General features: G+C 33.9%; 3 protein-coding genes across 3 annotated transcripts; 2 read left to right on the forward strand and 1 right to left on the reverse strand.

Annotated features, from left to right (window-relative positions):
* Window positions 1-9,347: 9,347 nt before the first annotated feature.
* Window positions 9,348-14,628, forward strand: LOC108862542 (ATP sulfurylase 1, chloroplastic). The gene is made up of 4 exons (XM_018636702.2): window positions 9,348-9,941; window positions 13,356-14,022; window positions 14,093-14,179; window positions 14,272-14,628. Exons 1-4 carry the CDS (start codon window positions 9,445-9,447, stop codon window positions 14,407-14,409), a joined length of 1,389 nt encoding a protein of 462 aa, XP_018492204.1. The 5' UTR covers window positions 9,348-9,444; the 3' UTR covers window positions 14,410-14,628.
* Window positions 14,629-15,291: 663 nt separating this feature from the next.
* Window positions 15,292-17,147, reverse strand: LOC108862543 (calmodulin-like protein 11). The gene is made up of 3 exons (XM_018636703.2): window positions 16,799-17,147; window positions 16,638-16,718; window positions 15,292-15,591 (listed from the first exon to the last, which is right to left on the reverse strand). The coding sequence occupies exons 1-3, from the start codon at window positions 17,042-17,044 to the stop codon at window positions 15,454-15,456; spliced, it is 465 nt and encodes a 154-aa protein (XP_018492205.1). The 5' UTR covers window positions 17,045-17,147; the 3' UTR covers window positions 15,292-15,453.
* A 1,368-nt stretch (window positions 17,148-18,515) lies between these two features.
* Window positions 18,516-19,771, forward strand: LOC108859662 (uncharacterized). Its single transcript, XM_018633572.2, has 3 exons — window positions 18,516-19,133; window positions 19,244-19,307; window positions 19,399-19,771. The coding sequence occupies exons 1-3, from the start codon at window positions 18,648-18,650 to the stop codon at window positions 19,731-19,733; spliced, it is 885 nt and encodes a 294-aa protein (XP_018489074.1). The 5' UTR covers window positions 18,516-18,647; the 3' UTR covers window positions 19,734-19,771.
* The last annotated feature ends 1,951 nt before the right edge of the window (window positions 19,772-21,722 follow it).

Consider the following 21,722-nt stretch of genomic DNA (forward strand, 5'->3'; position numbering starts at 1 on the left):
TATGAGAATTAGCTACTAAATAGGACACCAAAGTTCTATCTGTTATTAGTTCCACATGGGAAAGTTTTGTATTATTTGCGATCAATACAAACTCACAAAGTTGGCAATCCTTAAAAGAAAAAGAAATTGTTTAATATTCTCTCCATACAAAATTTATAGAAATTTCCAACTGTAGAATCGTTTTATTAGCTTGATGATTTTTATTTAAGTACTTTCTGTTTAACCGGAAGATCGATATATTAGCCTGGTAGTATTTGAGAGAGTTTTGGTCTCAATAATCATATATTTTTAGTTAATACATTGATATTCACAGTATTTATACAAATTAAAAGGATTTTTTTTCAGGCAGGCCATGACACATAAAACTGGAAACTTTACTTCAGCAGCAGCTTCGTTGGTGTGAGTAAATTTATGGTACCAAACTAAAACCATATTATAAAAAAATGGGAAATACAACTTCTAAATCAATCAGAAGTTTTACTTGGTATTTCTCTACCAAATACAGCACGTCGTTATCCAACATTGTCCATATCAATAATTTTCAATAGGTTGCAATATCGCGTAGCTGTCACAGACCCATCAGCTTGCCCAGAACTTATCGAATTTAGGGTAAGTTTTGCATAGAAATGGTATCATCCCATTGTTAGTGATAAGGAATCTTTTTTAGGAAAGTTGTTTTATTATTCACTTCACTTTCTATACATATGAAGCAATATATTATTAAACAACATCGTTTTCACATTTTTTATTGAATGTTTTGTATAATATAAAAAACCAGTTGGTGTAACATCTATATTACTTTCTATACCAGGGTATCTGCATAGTGGTAGACTACAAGAACAAATTGTTGTAACAGATGTGCAGTAGGAAACTTAGCATGTACATCGTACATAATTTACTTTTCAGAAGCTAGTATATTTTTTTACAAAGACTAGCACTTGAGTAAATAAATATAGATGGTAATTTATAAATCAATTAAAATAGATCATTGGAATATTCCATATGAGCTCAATTAGGTCTCACATGTATTGGTGATAATTACATTCAAATACCAGGGTTTAAGCCTTTTCTCTACAGAAATACTATAGCTTATAACTTTCTTAGCTTATCATAAAAACATGTTTATAATTTTTAAAAAGAGCATTACAATGTAAATTATATAAAATGTACATACAGTATCCACGCTAATTAAGTTATTTACATCAGAAGTGATTTTATGATTTTCTCAAAATTAGAAAACAATTGTGAACTTTTATTAGTAAGATATTTGCAAGTTAAGTATGCAATGAAATTAGGTGGAACAAAGTACATTGAAAGATATTAAATTATTTATTTGTATGTGAGAGAGATATAAAGTAGCAATCATGCACGATAAGCTTATAGAAGCCAGGAAATGTAATGCTTCACATAAATTATATAGTCTAAGAGTTCCAGTAGGTTATACTTTATGCATGTGTAACTTCACTTTTTCATGACTTAGCTAGGTCTTAACTAAAGCCACTATTTCCTAATTATAGTGCAGATTAACTTTTAAAGATGTATGTCCTACGCGTTAGAATATATTGAAAACTATATAAAACTATCATGATGAATCAAATTTAAAGTCTTTAATCGATCGAATATGCCAAGAAGAAAACTGTTTTTTCTCCATTGCAAATATAGCCGTAGTTCTGAATATATTATATGCCTAATAAAGTAACACATTTCGAACACACATATGTATTCTTCAATCTAAATTAACTAAGAATTAAGAACGGATCGATGAATAGACATTCAGTCTTCTCACACTTACACAAGTGTAAAATTATAACTGCCTGGCTGATTAAACGGGCAAATGTCTTATTAAAAAGGTTCTAAAAACATTTGATAACTAGATATCATATCCATAATACACTAATTTGTTATAAACTATAAAAACAGAAAAATTAAAACCCTGATTAGTAAGTCAAAAGTGGTAGAAGTTTCAAGGAACATCCAGTTAATTAACAAATATCTTCTTCGAGTACACTTAATCTCATTAAGTAATAGAAATATAATTTGGGTACTACTATTACTCAATGGAATTAGTGTTATTATTAACTTTTACAATAGAAAAGAAAGAAAAAGGAAAAGAAGGGTCCCCATCAAAATGAAGAGGTAATTAACAGAGTTACAGAAGCAAGCAAACACAACATACAAACCTAATCTGTCTCTGTAAGTGAGAAGAGTGTATGAGGCTTGGAGAATCGGCGTGATATTATTCAATTTTATTCACCGTTCCACTTTGGACCACATTTCTTTAACGCCTTTTGTTTGTCATTCGTTATTTTTTTTTTCCCTTACTCGTTTTCACTTTCGACCCACATACTTTGGTTTAATTGTAAAAATGACCTCTCTTAAACATATTCTATCTCTTATCTACCCCCAACCCTCCTTCACGATCTCCTCTATCTCTTCTATATTAAAGACCGTCTCCACTTCATTGATGAAACTGAGTACACGAGAAAACCCTAGCTACAGAAAATTGATTCCTTTTTTCCTTAAGTTCTCTCTCTTTTCTAGATCTGATACGGTGAAGTGTATGGCGCACAGGCATCTGATGAAGCTGCCAGCATGATCTAATTAACTTTCTTTCTCTGTTGTTTTCATGAAGATGAAAAGGGATGATTGTGGATTAGATCATGTTCGTAGTTTCACCCGTTGACTGTAGCACCCTTAAACCCTAAATTTTTTCTTTAATTCCATCTGAAAATTCACAGTAGGGTTTCCATTTTATTATGGTACGTTTGATTTCCGAAATACCCGATGTTTCTCTTTTTATCTGTTCTGTGGGATTAATTCAATTTTGGCTATATTTCTTCTGTTCGTCTGATTTTTTTTTTTCATTTCTACTTGTGTGTGTGTGTTTTGTTCATAGAGATCCCGTTTTTTTTATTATTATTATTAGGGTTGTTGCGTTTATATCAGAATCTCAAGTTCGTCCAACATATAGCAAATTGAAATGTAAATCCCTATTTACTTTTTGGAATCTCAAGAGAGACTCCCAACTTCTTTTCACAATTAGTATTAATTTCAGAAAAGTTCTGGTTTGTTTATGTTATTATATTAGTTTAGCTAATAGGGTTTCTGAGAAGTTGAAACTGAAGTTACAACACGATTTATGCATAATTCTTCGAGAATCTATATAACTACAGATTTATGGAATTGTCTTCGTAGAGCTAAAACTACTTTTGGATCTTAATTTTTGAATAACAAATTAAAATATGCAAATTAAATGTAAAAGAAAACAATAACCGACTGATAAATTAATTTACAGCGGTGTACTAGCAGAAAGGGTTGCTTACCTAAATTACTCCTTACCAAACTATGGTTAGGCGTTAGAGTCTTTGGACTTAAAAAATTCGTATGTTTTATGTGATTTGAATGCCTTAATGATACAAGATTTGTGTTTAGATAACCGGAGACATAGTGAATAACGAAAATATTTAAAACCGGGTCAGATTAATCTTCAAAGAAAACTTTGGACAATTAATTAAGCACTAAAGAAATGCATGTCAAATTTACTATTTCATCGCTGGAAATAATGGGTGGCAAATGGTCCCCTTCCATGTATAAAACCTACCCATAAAACTACTTAAAATTTGTTTCAACTTTCTAATCGCTACTTTTCAGTTGTAAACCAAATTAAGCTATATACGCAAATTATATGCATTTTATTTAATAATGAGAACATTTTCTTGCCTTAATATGTAAATATCTAGCGTATAATAAGTACATAAGAATCATATGATCGACGCAGTCGTCATAGTATATAGGTACGTCTGTTATAGGAATGATATGATTCTGGGTTTCGATACTTTTGCTTTTCTATTTGTATGGCAAAGCTCCACCGAATGTACATTTTTCTTTTTTTTTTCTAATATATAAATGAGATTCCAACTTCCATCGTACGTCTATTTCAAATTTTCTTTAAATGGTTTTTAGTTCGTCAGTTACAAAACTTCTTCATCCTTATGTAAATAGTTATATTCGTGTATATATTTACACCAAAATGTATCTATCTAGCTATCTAGTATCACATTCAATTTTCTCCAACTCTTACTTTTTCTTACTCAAAAAATGTCAATTAAGCATATATACACATGCATAGTTTGTTTTGTCTACACATATATACATATATACATATTTCTTTAATTAAATGATAAATATACGTTTATATCCCTACAATTAACTTATCTAATAGGGTTTAAAGTTAAAGGTGAGGGTGTTGAGATAAGGTTTATAATTTTTAAAAATGAATAAATATTCAAGAATTAGATTAAATTTTTTTAAATAGTTTCAAAAAACATTTTAGAATTAAAAAAATTGAAATTTTTTTTAAAAATTTTAGTTTGAAAACATATAATTTGAAACTACAAAAATAATTTACTGTTTTTTTTATTATTTGTTTATATTTATATATCTATAAAACAAGGAATAGAAATATAGTTTGCCTCTTTAATGAAATTTATTTTAATCATTTTTTATTAGAGACTATTTTAGTGACAAGAACTTAAAATGACTCATTTTAGAGAAGTACCGAAAATATTTATATATAATTATTTTACTTAGAAAGCTTTACAGTTTTAACTTTTAACTACTGTAAAGCGAGACACTACTTGAAGGATCAGAGTAACATCTAATTAAGAAAATTGACATTCATATTAATGAAAAATATTTTTGAACTTTTATTTTTGATTTTGTTGTTATGATTAAAGCCAAAAAGTATATGTTATCAACCGAGTTACAGATTTCTGTTTTAAAAGATGTAGAAAACTGCCAACAGAAAAAGTCAAAGAAACATACACATATATAATTATATAACTTTCTAACGAAGTCCCATTCATTTGTGAAACAATTTTTGTAAAGAAACTGCATTTAATTAATTAGTATTTTTAAACTGGGCTGATATGAATTTGGTCGAAAGTTTACCTTACTTGACATTTAAATCATTAAATGCAATTTCCTTTCAAAATTAATGCGTGCTTAACATGCAGTCTAACTATAGTTTGGATTTCGGCCACTGTCCCAGGATGTTATTGTTACTGTCCAGATATCTTTGCTACTTGTGATGTAATGCATGGTGTTCCTAAAAAGGATAAAAAGTGAATTTCCTTTGAAAATACATATTTATAGGTATGTGAATATTATAAAACTTGAAGCCGAGTTGTATGAATACAAAGAGTTTTGCGGTTAAGACTTTCAATGCCAAAAAAGAATAAAAAACAACGAAAAGGCATAGGCGTTGAAGCCAAAACAGAGCGACAAAATATTGTTAAGCATATGCTTTAATCAAAGACGCATCAGATTCTTGAATTTCTCGTGGTACTTCCTTGCGTGGATGAGGTTACGGATGAGACGATCAATGACTTTGAATGTGGCCTAAGGAGAAGACGATCCCTAGAGATGCAGTCTCCTATTCCTTTCCGCCCAGAGGTTGTAGATTGTAGCCTGGGAAGCAATACATTTCAGTGTTTTAGGACATATGTATCAGTGATTTCTAGCCATTCAAACAGAGCTGTCCAAGTATGAAAAAGAATGGGTCTGTAGCCAAGACGCTTCATTATAATATGCAAAAGTTGTTCACTAAAGCTGCATTTGAGAATACATTTTATGCAGTTTCTTTACAACGTCGTTGATACTTGATACTCTTGGCATGGCAAAATAATATCTAAAATTTGTGGGTTGAGCTTAAACCTTCTTCTTCATCGAGAACTCTAGATCAGATTACGCACTCTTCTCTCAGATAGATGCACGTTGAGAAACATAACATGAAATTCTCCCCTCTGTCTATTGAGTGGAAATGAAACGAACTTCTTAACCGAGTAAAGTTTGTTACATGATTCAAATATACATTGGTTAGCTAAAAGAAACTAAACCAATGAAAACCCATTAACCTAAACCGGAGTATACAAGCTCTATATCAGCTAATACACCCCCTCAATGTTCTCATCAACTCGACTTCTTCTACATATATAGTAGAGACTCTTTTACCAGTCCCTTATTTTTCTCGAGTTTCATTGAGCTAAATTCTGGAAAACATACGCTGGCCTTTTAATTTGTTTGTTTTTCTTTAGCCAAAATAAAATTTATATAAAAAGATATTTGTGTATTTTTCTTAATCAACTTCAAGAATGAAGAGGAATATCGGCTTTGGAGGTGAACGATAAAATACAAACCGATATGTCCCTGACAGTTATAATGATAGAATAGATAAAGGAAAGAAGGAGTTTGGAATTTTAGCCCACTACATTTGGGCATCGATCTTTCTCATCACTACTTGGGCCAAATTTTTGTCATGTTATCTAAAATTTGGGTAAGGAAACCTTGACCTACTTTTGGGTTATAAAACCTAATTCAAAATGCTCTGTCATACAGCTGGTAAAATTGAGTGAGACCTAGTTTTTGCTTGTTATAAAAATGGCTAAAGCAACGAGAAATTATGAGATCTTACTTCAGGCAATATCATGTAGAAAAATCAATGCTAAATCTGTGTCCCAAGCTCAAGTTGCACTGAAGCAATCTCGCATAGAAGTAGTTCTAAACATGGAACATGGAACATGGAGATGAGGTCGATGAATTTTATAGTCTTGAAGAGTTAAAAGCTGCTCTGACTCGTCCACAAAAGTCTTCCAAATTTGTGTCAGCTTTTAGAGTCAGAGAATTTCCGCTATTAAGTGTTATTATTGGTTGACAAAAAAGTGCTATCACTGGTCTTTTTTGGAGTGGATTTTAAACCGGTTTCTATCATAGAAATTACACCCAATAACCCCAAAAAATCAAAATTAACAAACTAACCAAAATTCTATTTTCTCCTTTCTTTTATCTTCCTATCAATTTTTTTGGCTATTTCACAAATAATCCTTTTCTATTAAGTGTTTTTTTGTTGTTGTCTGATGACATGAAACGTTGATTCTATATTGCAAAGCTTTAGATTCCATTTTATGTTCAGAAAATTACAAATCTAGAAATTATAATACAAATTCAATATTTTGACTGTGTCCTATGTGATCATTTTGATGAAATTTGAACATTTGATTTTAGGAAAATATGTATATATTACATTGAACAACTTATGTCTTCTTTAACAAAAAAAAAAACAACAACTTATGTCTTGCTTACTTTTATTTTAGAATTATCGGGTTAATGATTATGAGAGAAACGCAGGTAGGTCGATCATGAATGTTTTATTTAACACATGTTGTGAATGTGAGGTCCCAGCCACCAATAAGACCTATTCAAGCGCTACATTATCTAATTCTTTAACTACCTCAGTTTACAATCAGATTAAAATTTGAAGTAGTCAATATAGTCTAAATAATTAGTTTTGAACTTGCCGAAGTAGTAAGGGTAGGCTTACTAGTAACCAACCAGAACCCAAACTGTAAGTAGTTGAAAATAAGATTTGATAGAATTGATAAAAGTGGTGGAAGAATAATCAGCCACCAGTCTACCAACTCTCTCTAAGTTTGGACAATATTTATCACGTGTGCAAGCGCGCTTCGGGTCAAGAATCAAGATTGGTCTGGTCAGGTCAAAACTGAGGAGCTCTATAATTAGTAATTGATGAGTCGACGAAATGTAATTCTTTCAAAATAAAAGCAATGACAATGTATTCTGTCTATTTCTTTCCCATGGTCCAATTACAGCATATTGATTTTGTTCCTCTTACAAACTATTTATTGTTTCGTATCATTGACAAGAAAGATCGAGTATTGGGCACACAGAAAAAAGTAGAAGCATCGAGTTTCGACAACCTATTTTTCTTTCCCATAAAATATTATAGTATTTCACTAAAATGATTGTGAAATAGTTATAAACGATATCTATAATATATACTATTATTTAAAAAAATCAGTTTATCCACAACAGTTAATTACAAAGATAATTTCAATAAATTAAAAATATATTTTGACTGATATTAATAACAATCATTCATATTTTCTTTTTCTTAATAAAATTGAGATTATTTTTTAATTTAATTTTCCTTCTTGATTAAAAAACAAATCTATACTATTATTTACGAAGTGATTTTTCGCAACGAAGCTCTCACGTTAAACGTTAGAACGGTTAATGTCATTGTTACCTTTAATGATTTTATATATAATTTATATATTATATTAGCTTATAAATTAATATTATCAAAATATAAAGATAACTCTTGTATATATATTGTGTTGTTATTTGAAAGTAATATTAAAAAAAGTTAAAAAATGAATTCTAAGTTAATAATATTATATTATATGGTATATTAGATTATAAATTAATATTGTCAAAAATAAAACATAATTCTTACATATATTAAGTTGTTATCTGAAAATAATATTTTTTTTTTATTTTAAAATTTTAAGTTAATAATATTATATTTATATGTTATATTAGATTAAAAATTAATATTGTTAAAAAGATAACTCTTATATATATTGTGTTGTTATCTGAAAATATTTTTTTCTAGATTATAAAAGTTCAAAACTAAACTATAAAAAATTTTACAATTAGATATTATTCAATCAAAACAAATTGTATAAATTTATTTTCTAAAATATTTCAGATATGTGAGTGTTTTTAAAATTCCAACGCAATAATAAATGTATATATTTTTATGGAATTTTTTATCATACATAAAATTTGATGTTTAATGTAATTTTTAATAACATAAATAATAACTTATTATTATTATTTTGAATTAATAAATATTTAAAATAAAATTATGTCCGCATGTGCGGGTAAACCACCTAGTAAATAATAAAAAGAAAAGATTTATAAAATATAAACATAGATTTTTATATAAAATGAATTTTAGTTTTATTTCACGATCTCCATTAATTCATTAAAGATATTATTCCAAAATTGAAAAAGCATATTCAGAGAAAAATAAATATTCCTAATGTAACGTGGCAGTTGGAGTGGTGTACCTATTCCATTACAAAATTGATGGTCGAACTCGAACCTGGCCGTATTCTTGGATATATTCAACTGTAGCATCAGTCCACACACTGGCTTCACATTTCCTAACTTTTAATTATATTTTATTTCCTAAACAACAATTATTTGGCCTTAAAACACCATCACCCTTTCAAACTCTGCGAATATTCCTCTGAGAACATAAAAATATATTCATGAATTTTTCAGACTTTCCATATGAATGGGAATATGAAACTAAATACACAAGTAAAAACAGTCTATAAATGAAATTAACATCTAATATAAAATAAAAACAGAGTAACAGTTACAATGACTCTGCACCATACCAATAAGGCAACCTTGTTAATATTTTATATCATTACTAAAATGATTTATTCATAAGTGTCCACGTACATGCATATCTGCAGAGAGAGAGAACGTCTAACTCTCTATAAAAGCCCCTACTCGTCTCTCTCACGGAATCTCCACGGAAGCAGCCATAGCCTGAGAGAGAGCGTTTCAATGGCGTCCATGGCTGCCGTCCTCAACAAAACCCCTTTCCTCTCTCAGCAGCCACTCACCAAATCTCCCAACCTCGATCTCCCCATCGCCGCCGTTTCTTTCCCCTCGAAACCTCGCCGCCGTCGCGGAGTCGTACGCTCCGGGCTGATCGCGCCCGACGGTGGAAAGCTCGTGGAGCTCATCGTGGACGAGCCACGGCGGCGGGAGAAGAAGCACGAGGCGACGGAGCTGCCGCGCGTGGAGCTGACGGCGATAGACATGCAGTGGATGCACGTCTTGAGCGAAGGCTGGGCGAGCCCACTCGGAGGGTTCATGAGAGAATCCGAGTTCCTCCAAACTCTTCATTTCAACTCGCTGCGTCTTGACGACGGATCGGTTGTTAACATGTCGGTGCCTATCGTCCTCGCTATAGACGACGAGCAGAAGGCTGGTATCGGCGAGTCTAAGCGCGTCGCGCTGGTTGATTCAGAGGGTAATCCCGTCGCCATCCTCACCGAGTAAGTTTTGATTTATAAAACGAGTTCATGTTTCCGTGTCCTGAGAGATTAGACAATGATATGATTGGTCCCTTATATAGAAGTATTGGCTCAAGTGATGTTTATTAGATAGTATAAGACAGTATTTATACTGTATACAAAAGAGAATACTAGGTATAATACAAAGACTAAAGTAACCTTATATACATATTCTCTACACACCCCCTCAAGATGGAGGGAGTTTAACGACTCCAATCTTGGACATAAGCTCGTGAAACCGTGCTCTCGCCAATGGTTTGGTCAGTGCGTCAGCTAGTTGGTCTCGTGTTGAAACATGGGTGACGCGAAGTGCTCCTGACTGGACATTGTTCCTGACGAAGTGAAAATCAAGAGCCAAATGCTTCATCTTGGAGTGAAACACAGGATTAGCACTTAAGTATGTGGCGCCGACGTTGTCGCAATAGATCGTAGGTGTAGCTGGCTGTTGAACTCCGAGTTCTTGAAGAAGAGACGATATCCAACAAAGCTCAGCCGCAGTATTGGCGACAGACCTATACTCCGCCTCGGTAGATGATCGTGCGACGCCCGTTTGTTTCTTGCTGGACCAGGCTATCGGAGTAGAACCAAGATAGACGATATAGGCATTTGTGGAAATGAAATCATCAGTGTCTCCAGCCCAGTCGGCGTCAGAGAAAGCATGGAGATGAAGTGGTGATTGCTTGCTGAAGTATATCCCATGTGAAAGAGAGCCTGCAAGGTACCGAAGGATACGCTTGGCTGCTTGCCAGTGAAGCTCTGTAGGCCGATGCATGAACTGTGATAGTCGATTGACGGTATAAGCAATGTCCGGCCGTGTGTATGTCAAATATTGAAGACTCCCAAGAAGCATCCTGTATTCCTTAGGGTCATCAAGCGGAGAACCAGAGAGAAGTGACAGCTTCGGCGTCGTGGCTTGTGGTGTGGAGACAGGCTTCGCATCAAGCATTTTCATCTTTGTCAGAAGATCGATGATATACTTCCGCTGCATGAGATGAAGGCCAGTCCTTGTGCGTGTGACCTCAATGCCTAAGAAGTAATGCAAGTCAGAGGGGTCCTTTAGCGAGAAGCGTGAAGAGAGGACATGGATACACGCTGAAACCAAGGTGGGACTGCTTCCTGTGATGATGATGTCGTCTACGTAGACGAGGATGTAGAGAACATGAGAATCACGAATGTAGATGAACACGGAAGTGTCAGCTGTGGAGTTGCAGCACCCCATTTGGCATAAGAAAGTCTTCAGTTCCTGATACCACGCTCGTGGAGCTTGCTTAAGACCATACAAGGCTTTTTTCAAGCGACAAACATGATTCGGGCGATCTGGATCAACAAATCCTGGTGGCTGCGAGACATATACTTCGTCAGAGAGAGTCCCTTGAAGAAACGCGTTGTTGACGTCAAGCTGCTTAAGAGGCCAAGCTCGTGTGACAGCAAGATGCAAGACCAGGCGAATGGTAACCGACTTGACGACAGGGCTAAAGGTCTCGGCATAGTCCACTCCATACTGTTGTGTGTGACCACGGGCAACCCAACGCGATTTATACCTGTCAATAGTACCATTAGCAAGATATTTTATTGTATGAACCCATCTAGAACCAATAACACTCTGATTTGGCATAGGAGGAACCAATTCAAAAGTATGGTTAGCAATTTGAGCATCATACTCAACACTCATCGAACGTCTCCAATTCTCATCTCGCATAGCCTGGCTTAGGGTTGTGGGAATTTGGGGAGTGGTTGTTTGAGCTAAGAGGGTAAGTTTTTTAGTGGGTTTACTGATATTGTTTTTCGCACGAGTGCGCATGGGATGGGCATTTTGTGGTTCAGGTTGCGGTTCTTGAGGTATGGGAGAAGTCGTAGTGGGTTGTGTTTGAGGCACAACGGGTGTTGGTGATGTAGGTGGAGGAGGAGAAGGTTGAGTGTTTGAGGTACCTGTGTTACCTGGCGGTGCAGACTCAGTCGATGTAGCCGAGGAACTCTGTTCCAAGCCTCTTTCATTACCATGTTCCGCAGTAGCAGAACTCTGGGACAACACTGGTGGCGTCGTCATTGGGTGAGGATCCTGGCTCGGGGGAGGCAACGGTGACGAGTGTACGAGTGACGGAGTGGTGATGGGTATGGCGGTAGGTGGAGTGAAGGAAGGATGAGGTGGTTCGGGAGAGTCAGTGTGGACCGGAGCAGGTGTTGGAAACGGAAACTCCGATTCCATGAAAGTGACATGTCTCGACGTATAGATACGTCCGGTAGGCTTATGTAGACAGAGATATGCACTTTGCGTCAAGGAGTAGCCAAGGAAAACACACTTTAACGAGCGAGTCTCCAGCTTGTTACTGTGACTGTGACTGTGATAGCGCCAAGTAGGGCGCTGTAAATCAGCCTATCCTGTCGTTTCCAGAGGGTATACGCCGTGTTAGTAGCGAGATTCCCATCAATCGTGACAGTAGGAGAAGGCGGAACCATTGAACCATCAATGTACCCCGCGAGATCGTACCCGTCGAGCAAGGCATGGACTTGACGACTCCACATCAAGAAGTTTGAAGCCGTGAGTTTCGTGACATTAGTCATGTTCACGTTGAAGAGGTTCTGAGAATCAGACACCTGAATTGTTTCACTGTGAGTCGCCGGTGAGTGCGCCATGAAAGGTTGACGTGAGGAAGACGATGAACAGTGAAAAAAAAAAATAAGATTTTTTTTTTTTGAGTTGTTTTTGACGGCGTAGAAATAAAACTGAGATCCCTTAGGTATCACAGCTCTGATACCATATAGAAGTATTGGCTCAAGTGATGTTTATTAGATAGTATAAGACAGTATTTATACTGTATACAAAGGAGAATACTAGGTATAATACAAAGACTAAAGTAACCTTATATACATATTCTCTACACCTTAAGCTGTCACTCATTTGACTTTGCATTACGCATGCGGTTTTAACCGTTAGTTAGGTTCAGGTTATTCGGTTTAGATTAGTTCGGTTAACACAAAATTATGCGGAACTGAACCGAACAAAAATTCGGTTCGGTTTTGGTTAACAATAATTGTGAATTAAACCAAAGTTTTTTGTCAGTTTAATACTTTAGTCTCACTTAAAATTTTGGGTTTTTTCATTTTAATTTATATTTATAATTTAGTTAGTTCGGTTGATTTGGTTCCTAAGATTGATTAGGATTGTAACTTTTTAAAAAGTGGAAAATAGAACAAACTTGTTGCCGAACCAAAAATTGATTTTTTTATTCCACCAAATTAAACCAAACATAAATGAATAAGAACCGAAACCCGAAAATTCCAGTTCGCTTCGGTTTGGTTGGCGAGTTCTGTTTTGTTTAAAATTTGTCCCTGCTTTGCATCACTAAAGGTTTATACAGTCCTTTGTAGATTAATTTTGTTTTTCCGTTTGATCAGCATTGAGATTTACAAGCATCCCAAGGAAGAGCGGATAGCTAGAACTTGGGGTACGACCGCTCCAGGTTTGCCTTACGTAGAAGAAGCCATAACCAACGCTGGAAACTGGCTCATAGGTGGTGACCTTGAGGTTCTAGAGCCAGTCAAGTACAATGACGGACTTGACCGTTTCAGGCTTTCCCCTGCTGACCTCCGCAAAGAGCTGGAGAAGCGTGGTGCGGATGCTGTCTTTGCTTTCCAGCTCAGGAACCCGGTACACAACGGTCACGCACTCCTTATGACCGATACTCGTAGGAGACTTCTTGAAATGGGGTACAAGAACCCTATCCTTTTGCTTCATCCGTTAGGAGGGTACACAAAGGCTGATGATGTTCCCCTAAGTTGGAGGATGAAGCAGCACGAGAAGGTGCTCGAGGACGGTGTTCTTGATCCAGAGACTACAGTGGTTTCGATATTCCCGTCTCCTATGCATTACGCTGGTCCAACCGAAGTGCAATGGCACGCGAAGGCTAGAATCAATGCGGGTGCTAACTTCTACATTGTGGGTCGTGATCCAGCTGGGATGGGTCATCCAGTAGAGAAACGTGATCTTTACGATGCTGATCATGGAAAGAAAGTACTAAGCATGGCTCCTGGACTTGAAAGACTCAACATCCTTCCTTTCAAGGTAATATTAATATTCACACTTCTGTTTTTTTTATGGCAGTGTTGAGATCTGACTTCTTGGTTTCTATCAGGTTGCTGCATATGACAAGACACAAGGGAAGATGGCTTTCTTCGATCCCTCGAGGCCTCAAGATTTCTTGTTTATCTCAGGCACTAAGGTAGTTCCACACCTCTCTGAAAGACAATAATACAACATGGTTAAGTTCTTCATGATGTTCTGATAAATCTCTCTTTTTTTTTTTTTTTTCAGATGCGCACGTTGGCCAAGAACAAAGAAAACCCTCCGGACGGATTCATGTGTCCAGGTGGATGGCAAGTTCTGGTGGATTACTATGACAGTTTGACTCCGGCAGGTAATGGTAGACTACCGGAAGTGATTCCTGCCTAAGACAAAGAAACTATCTCTGCTTTGTGTTGTTGTGGGCCTTGTGGCCTTGTGGCAACAGTCATATTGTTGTATAGGACAAGCCTATATATAAAAGACTGTTTTTTTCTTTTGTGAAAGTTGTAATATTTGATGATTTGATCCAACTACCTTCGGATGAAACTTGTAGTACCTTATCAAACGATTGTGTTTATATGAAAACAAACGCAGTTTTGCTTTTTCTATGCAACTTTCATAAGAATATAGTTATATAGATGCCGTTGAATACTCTTACATGGCTGCGTAAGGGGAAAAAGCTGAAGATGGACCCTTAGGGTCTCATGAGCCAGAGAGCTATTCTTTATTCAGCCTCCTAGTCCTAGATGCCTTTGCTGCCAAGAAAGTAACCATAGAAGAGATTAGCGAGGGAAAAACACTGGTGAAATCCTCGTCGCAGTTGGTTTCAGATGAATCACCTTCAAGATCTTTAAAGGAGAGATTGTACTTTGGTATGTTGACAAAAAGGTTTATTTTGTTTTTACTTAATAAGAATATTCTTTTGGGGTCAGAGTCACGCACTCAAATGTTTGGACAAACTTCACATCAAGCTATCACCCTAATCATAACAATGCACTCTATAAAAGACGTGTAGAGTTTTTGAAGTTTATAAATTTAATATGTTTATGATTGTACCAATCAAAGGCCTTTTGTATGTGCATCCGAGTATTTAACACCGACTGGAACTGAAATATGCAAAGAATTTTTTTCTCCATTTTCTAACATGAGATGATAGATCAGTAATCGGTCATAAAAGACATAAGCTAATTAACTAATAACACCTGAACTAACGATTAATTAAGCATTATATTGTTTAGATTTGTGATTAGTGTTTCAGACATTTTAAAACATAAAAATGAAATAGTGATTATTGCCAGCCGTACATGTTAATTAAAAATTGAATACAAATAGCGTAGTCTAATTTAATAGGAATGTGAAATATAGTATTCTGAAGAGGATAAAAAGATAAACAAATTTATATAAAGATCATACATTAACGGGTAAAATACATTAACCGCTGGGCATCATCATCCTCACAAATTCATCATAATTGACTTGACCATCACCATCTAAATCTGCCTCCTTTATCATCTGATCAACCTCTTCGTCTGTCAGCTTCTCCCCAAGACTGATCATCACATGTCTCAACTGCAATTATATATCAACATTTCTGATATTAAATGGTGTTTTGAGCTAAACAAAACATTTACGGGTGTGAAAAGAATATGTATACATATTATTTGCACTAGGTGAGACATGTGCTCTGCCCAATAAACCAATAAAATCATACACATTTTACTAAATGCTTATAGAATTTTAAAACATTTCTTTTGACCTCGTTATCGTCTAAAAAGTCACCATGCCAGCTAGCTCGAAGCCTCAAACAATTGACCTTTTACGACGCAAGACAGACACTTTCTAATTACTCTCTCCGTTTCACAAAAAGTGTCACTTAGACACTTTTCACACATATTAAGAAACTCATTAAAATGCATTTATGTTTTAATTAATATCACATATCTAACCAATAGTATTTTAGATAAATAGTTTTATTTATAAGATCGATGCATTTTGCAATTAATTTTGAGCTGAAAGGTTGTATAAATTACATTGGTATTGTAGAATGACACTCTTTGTGAAACAAGAAAAATGAGTCAAAATGACACTTAATATGAAACAGAGGGAGTAATTAACAACAAAATGAACAGCTATATATTCTTGTTATTTTCTTGTCAATTTCAACTATGAAGTTTAGAAGAAAAAAATGAATCTTTGACCAAAAAAAAAAAGAAGAAAAAAATGAATCAGACACCCAAGAATCTCTTGTAAAACTTGAAATAGTATAGTCTAGCCTTGTTGTCTGAGATTGTCATTAACTCAAAAGTTTCTATCCATGATTCAGTTTCATGTAACTAATCTATATAGAAAATACGCTTTAGACACTGAATTATTAGATACAAATACAATCAGTCATAGTTTTTATATCGATATGTCTCCAATCATTGAATTAAATAAAACTATAATTAGACCACACGTACTTTGTGTTGTACAACAATGCGCAACGGATTACATCGAACTGATATTTGTTCTATGAAACTTGATCAAATCAAAGCATATCTAACTAATCATAGTGTAATACAAAAAATAATAATATATATATCACACAAATGTAATTAGTACTAGTATATGCTAACCTCACTAGCAGAGATGTAACCATTTTGGTCTTTGTCAAACACTTTGAATGCTTCTTTCAGCTCCTCATCTCCATCAGTTTCCTAAAAACGAAATAAAAAAGTTAATTAATAATTACAAAATACGAATATGATTGATCTAGTTTCGTATAATTAGTGTTAACCTGGATGTTGTTGGCCATGAGGTTGAGGAACTCAGAGAATTCGATAGTGCCGTTACCATCAGAGTCGATCTCATTAATCATATCTTGAAGTTCTTGTTCGGTAGGATTCTGGTCCAACGACCGGATCACAGTGGCAAGTTCATCAGCAGTGATGCAACCATCACCATTTTTGTCAAACAGACAAAACGCCTCTTTAAACTCCATTATCTGTTCTTGCGTCAGTTGTTGTTGTTGTGTTTCGTCCATCCAAATAAAACTGCTTTTGTAAGAACGAGAGATAGAGAAGAGAGAAGAAAGTAGAAAAATAAACCTTTGAAATGCTTCAAGTCTTCAACTCTCATTCTACTTTTATATTTGTACTCTCCTGCTTTGGGCTCGTTCACTTTTTCTACCTTTTTATTTGGAAAATTTAAATTCAGTCACATGACAAAATATTATTTCCGTAAAAGAATTCACTACTAACGAGTCAGGTGGGATATTTTTTAGGTTAACGATAGTGATTTGATTAAAAACTCTTTTTAAAATTATTTTCCGCGTAGAAAATCGCACATACCAATATAGTAATAAGTATTGTTCTCTTAAGATATTCAGCTATATTTTAAAAAGAAAAAGAAAAGCTATATGTTGAACATCAGCTTCGTGTCAATTTTTTTTTGAGGGTTACATGTTACTGTTATTTCTTTTTGTATACTAATGGACACGGCTTAGATTTGTAGAAACTGTTTATTTTCCTTTTCTCGGTACATTAACAATATACAGTATAAGAAGATTAGTAATATACACAATACTATAAGTTATATTACCTTACAAAACGCAGCGGTCGGTCATCCAAACCGCAACTTTGCATATTTGGTTCAGTCAGGTAATCTATTAAATGGTATAAAAATGATCGAAAAAGAATCATATAGGCGATGTTCGTTCGAGTATTACAACGACCCTCGACTACAATATGCGATCAAATATTGTTTATTTTATTATCGCAGCTTTCTACGATTTGCAACTTGCAACCAGTGAAAAGTCTTAATTTTTTTTAATTTTTAGATGCTATTTTCTTAGTGATTTGAAATCGCAACTTATAATTGGTTGCATGATCAGTCACACAATAGCAAAATGAACAACAATTTTCGACTTGTAATATGCGATCTGATCTCGCAACAGCAAAACGAACAATATATAGCATGTCAGCCGTGACATTGCAAATTGAAGTGAAATCATGTAACCGAACATGACCATATATGTTAGTAAAAATAATCATATATGTGAGTTATCTTATTTGTAACATATATAAAATGATATTATATGTAATGTGTATGTAAAATACTTTATAAATAGAGAAAAAATCATATATGTGAGTTATCTTATTTGTAACATATATAAAATGATATTATATGTAATGTGTATGTAAAATACTACTTTATAAATAGAGTATGTGTTTCGACAGCTGTAAGAGAGATGACGAGAAGACATGAGCATTGAGATTGACAGATTGTGTGGACCAAGCACTTACGGGAAAGCGTGTCGTTCTCTCACTTTTTTTTTTTCCATTTCTTACACACTTCCTATTATACAACAATTATAGAATTGTGGCTAGGAGCCTATGATATATTATTTGGGTTATAGTAGTATAATTATGTTACGATGGAGAACCAATGGACTTCTGGTCTTTGCAGCTGCATGGAAGACGGCAAAACTGGTAATTAGAGTCGTTATTTACTAAAGAAAAAGAACAAGAGAGTATATTTTTCTCTCTGGCACACCACCCAAGGCGCCGTTTCAAGGTCACCCTCCGATCTCCATGGATTCACACTGCAAGGTCTCCTCTGTCGTCGTCCTAACCATTTAAGAAGCTATGCTTCTTCTCGTCGGGACTCCGCCTAGGTTAACCCGAAGCATTTCAAAGAGAGGGGAAGAACTCTTGAAATCTCAAAGGTCGAACCTTTCACCTGTCTCTGCCTTTCCCACGCCTAGTTCGCTGCCTCCGGTGAGAACTTGTCCTTCCCATGTCTCTGGCCCTGCTTTCGTTTCAGTGACGAAGAGCCCTCCTTTACTACCCTCTAAACCGGAACCTCCAGATCTGGTTCCGGTGGAGCAGCCAGATCTGCCGTTTGAAGCTCTCTCTCCACCAGATCCGCCGCCTAAAGCCCCCCCTCCACCAGATCTACCAAACCCTCCTGACGAACTCATTGTTGGTAGTATGATTCTTTGCTGGTGTGCTGACTGGAATTTCAAATGTACTTTTCCCAGCAATTTCATACACCATGTTCTCCCGTTCATCACGCCTATCACTGCGGTTGCTGCTGCAACATTGGTCTCTCTTCCTCACCTACTAATCCAGGTTTTATCTCAGAGATTTTCTAACTTATTGTTAGATGATAAGTTGACATCTTTGGTTTGGTATCTTGGACTCTCTTGGGGTTTGATGAGTTCCTTTACTGCAATTTGCAGTCCTCTTACTGTTTTGTGCAGTTGTGCCTTTGTGGTACTCAAGTCCCTTCATCATGTGAATCGGGTCTTGTTGGACAGTTATTGTCCGGTTTCCTTTTTTATGGAGGTTGTTCCTCTCCCAATTTCATCAGCTATCTTGTGTGGTTTTGGTGCAGGGAGTTTATTGTTAAAGATTAGAAATATTTCTAATACTGAAGTTCTAATCAAAGGCTTTGTAGCCATGTTGAAGATTGTTGATTGTGCACTTGTTGCTGCTTCAATCCCGGGAGTTATATCACTGGTTGTGGTCTCTAATTTCCAAGGCTTCGTCTCACTTTACAGCTTGATGTTCGTTGAGATCAGAGGACTTCTCGATGTCATTAGTTGCTTAAGCGTTTTGTATGCCCCTATCCTTATTTGTTGTATTTGCTTTCTTGTATTAGCTTTTTGTTTGGCCTGGATGGCTCTGTTTTCATGTTCCATAAACACTTTCTCCATTCATGGAGACTAAGTTTCTATAAAAAGTTGAGGTTTGTCCAAAAAAAAAAAGTAGTATAATTATGTTTTAGTAGTTGAAGACTAAATCATCTTCTAGTTGATGACTTTCTCTTATTCATTTTTTTTTTGAAACTTAATTCAAACTATTTGCTTCAAATCTTCTTGTAAAATTTGATTCAAAAAAATATTTCTAAAAAATATATGTACACGTTCACAACATATTTTGATTTGATTATTTTAACAGAATAATAATTATTCAACAAACAAAAATATATAGCTAAATGACAATGCATACATTTATAAATAATAGTTATATTTTTGCATGTTTTATATAAATTTATGCATGTTCAATGAATATGTAATTTTATATGTTTTAACACAAAATATCAAAAAGTATCTAACTAATCTATAGTATTTATGGATTATAATATAAACTATATATTAAATAAAAAAATATAAAATAAAAACTAATCAAAATATATTATATGATATTTATATTTAAACTAAAATAAATAATAACAAATTTTATAATGTTACATATTTTGCAGATCAATATATGTACAGAAAATTAAATAAAAATGAAAAAGTTCACAAAAATTAGAAATTTCAAAATTAGTTTAATTAAAAAATAAATTTAGGGTGGTGTTTTTTGACATATCCTCACTGAAATAAATAATTTTTGTTGACAATAATTTATAATATATTATTATTGAATCCAACTTTTATAACATTAACCATTATTGGCTTTACCAATAATATTGGTCAGTATTTTACATAATGTACAAATAAGTTAGATAAGAGACTTTTTGATACAAAAATTATTTTGACGAAAGCTTAAATTGTTAGAAAATATCATTTTTGGTTATTTCTAAGATTTTGCCTTTCTAAAATTAACATTACTTTTAGTCACTTAGGGTATGGCTGGTTTCCCTTACCACTCATAAATGTAGCTTTTGCGATTGCTAGCGGTTGACAATATTTCAAAACAATCATACAAATCGTTATAAATCGCTTCAAACCGTCCAGACTTTTTAAAATCAAATACTGGTTCCATCGAACGTTTGCGGGTGGATAAAAAAATATAAAATTATTTTTAAGATATTTCAAAATTTTAAATTAAAAATGGAAAATATATACATAAAAATATGTATATATTTTTATATTAGTTTAAATTCACAAACAATATTATAATTTTTTTTATAAAAACTTTAAACTATCTATTCATTAGATTTTTAAAAATAATATACATACATATATAAAGATATATACATTTATAAAACGAAACAAAATATCCTTTTAAAAGTTTTTATATAAATCTTCAAAAAATTATTAAAATTATAACTTTTAACTAATTAAAAATTAAATAAATAAACATAATATTATTATTAATCATATTATATTTATAGTTATTATATTTTATCACAATAGTATGTTTTTTACATTTTATAATGTTATAATATGTTTATATTAATAATTTATTATTAAATCGCTACAATATCTCATAATCAACAAGTCATACATACCACACAATGCAACAATTTTCAAACGTTAATTATATCAGTCATACAAAACACTAAATAACACTTGAAACTGTAACCACCTGCATCTGCAAACTCCCGCATATGCAAACCTAACCACTGCGTTTGAATCAATCATGTCCTTAATTCAAAGACTATTTTTTTTTTGACTAAAACTAAATTCAAAGACTATTACAGCTATATTTTTAGTTATACTGTCATTTTGGTTATTAAGAACACTATTGAAAAGAGATTCCTTAAACAAAAACAAAACAAAAAATTCTCTGGCCAAATCAGATCACTGCCGACTCGCCGACCTTTTCACGGGTAGATCTACTTGTATAAATTAAGCGTATATGTAATAATGTTGCTAGATATCACTTAAAGAGTATCCATAGATTTTCTTGAAAAAGAAGAGTGTTCATAGTTTCCAGAAAAAAAAAACACACATAGTTATTAATTTAACATTACTGTATTTTTGGTAT

The sequence above is a fragment of the Raphanus sativus genome, chromosome 5, assembly GCF_000801105.2.
Source record: "Raphanus sativus cultivar WK10039 chromosome 5, ASM80110v3, whole genome shotgun sequence".
Lineage (NCBI taxonomy): Eukaryota > Viridiplantae > Streptophyta > Magnoliopsida > Brassicales > Brassicaceae > Raphanus > Raphanus sativus.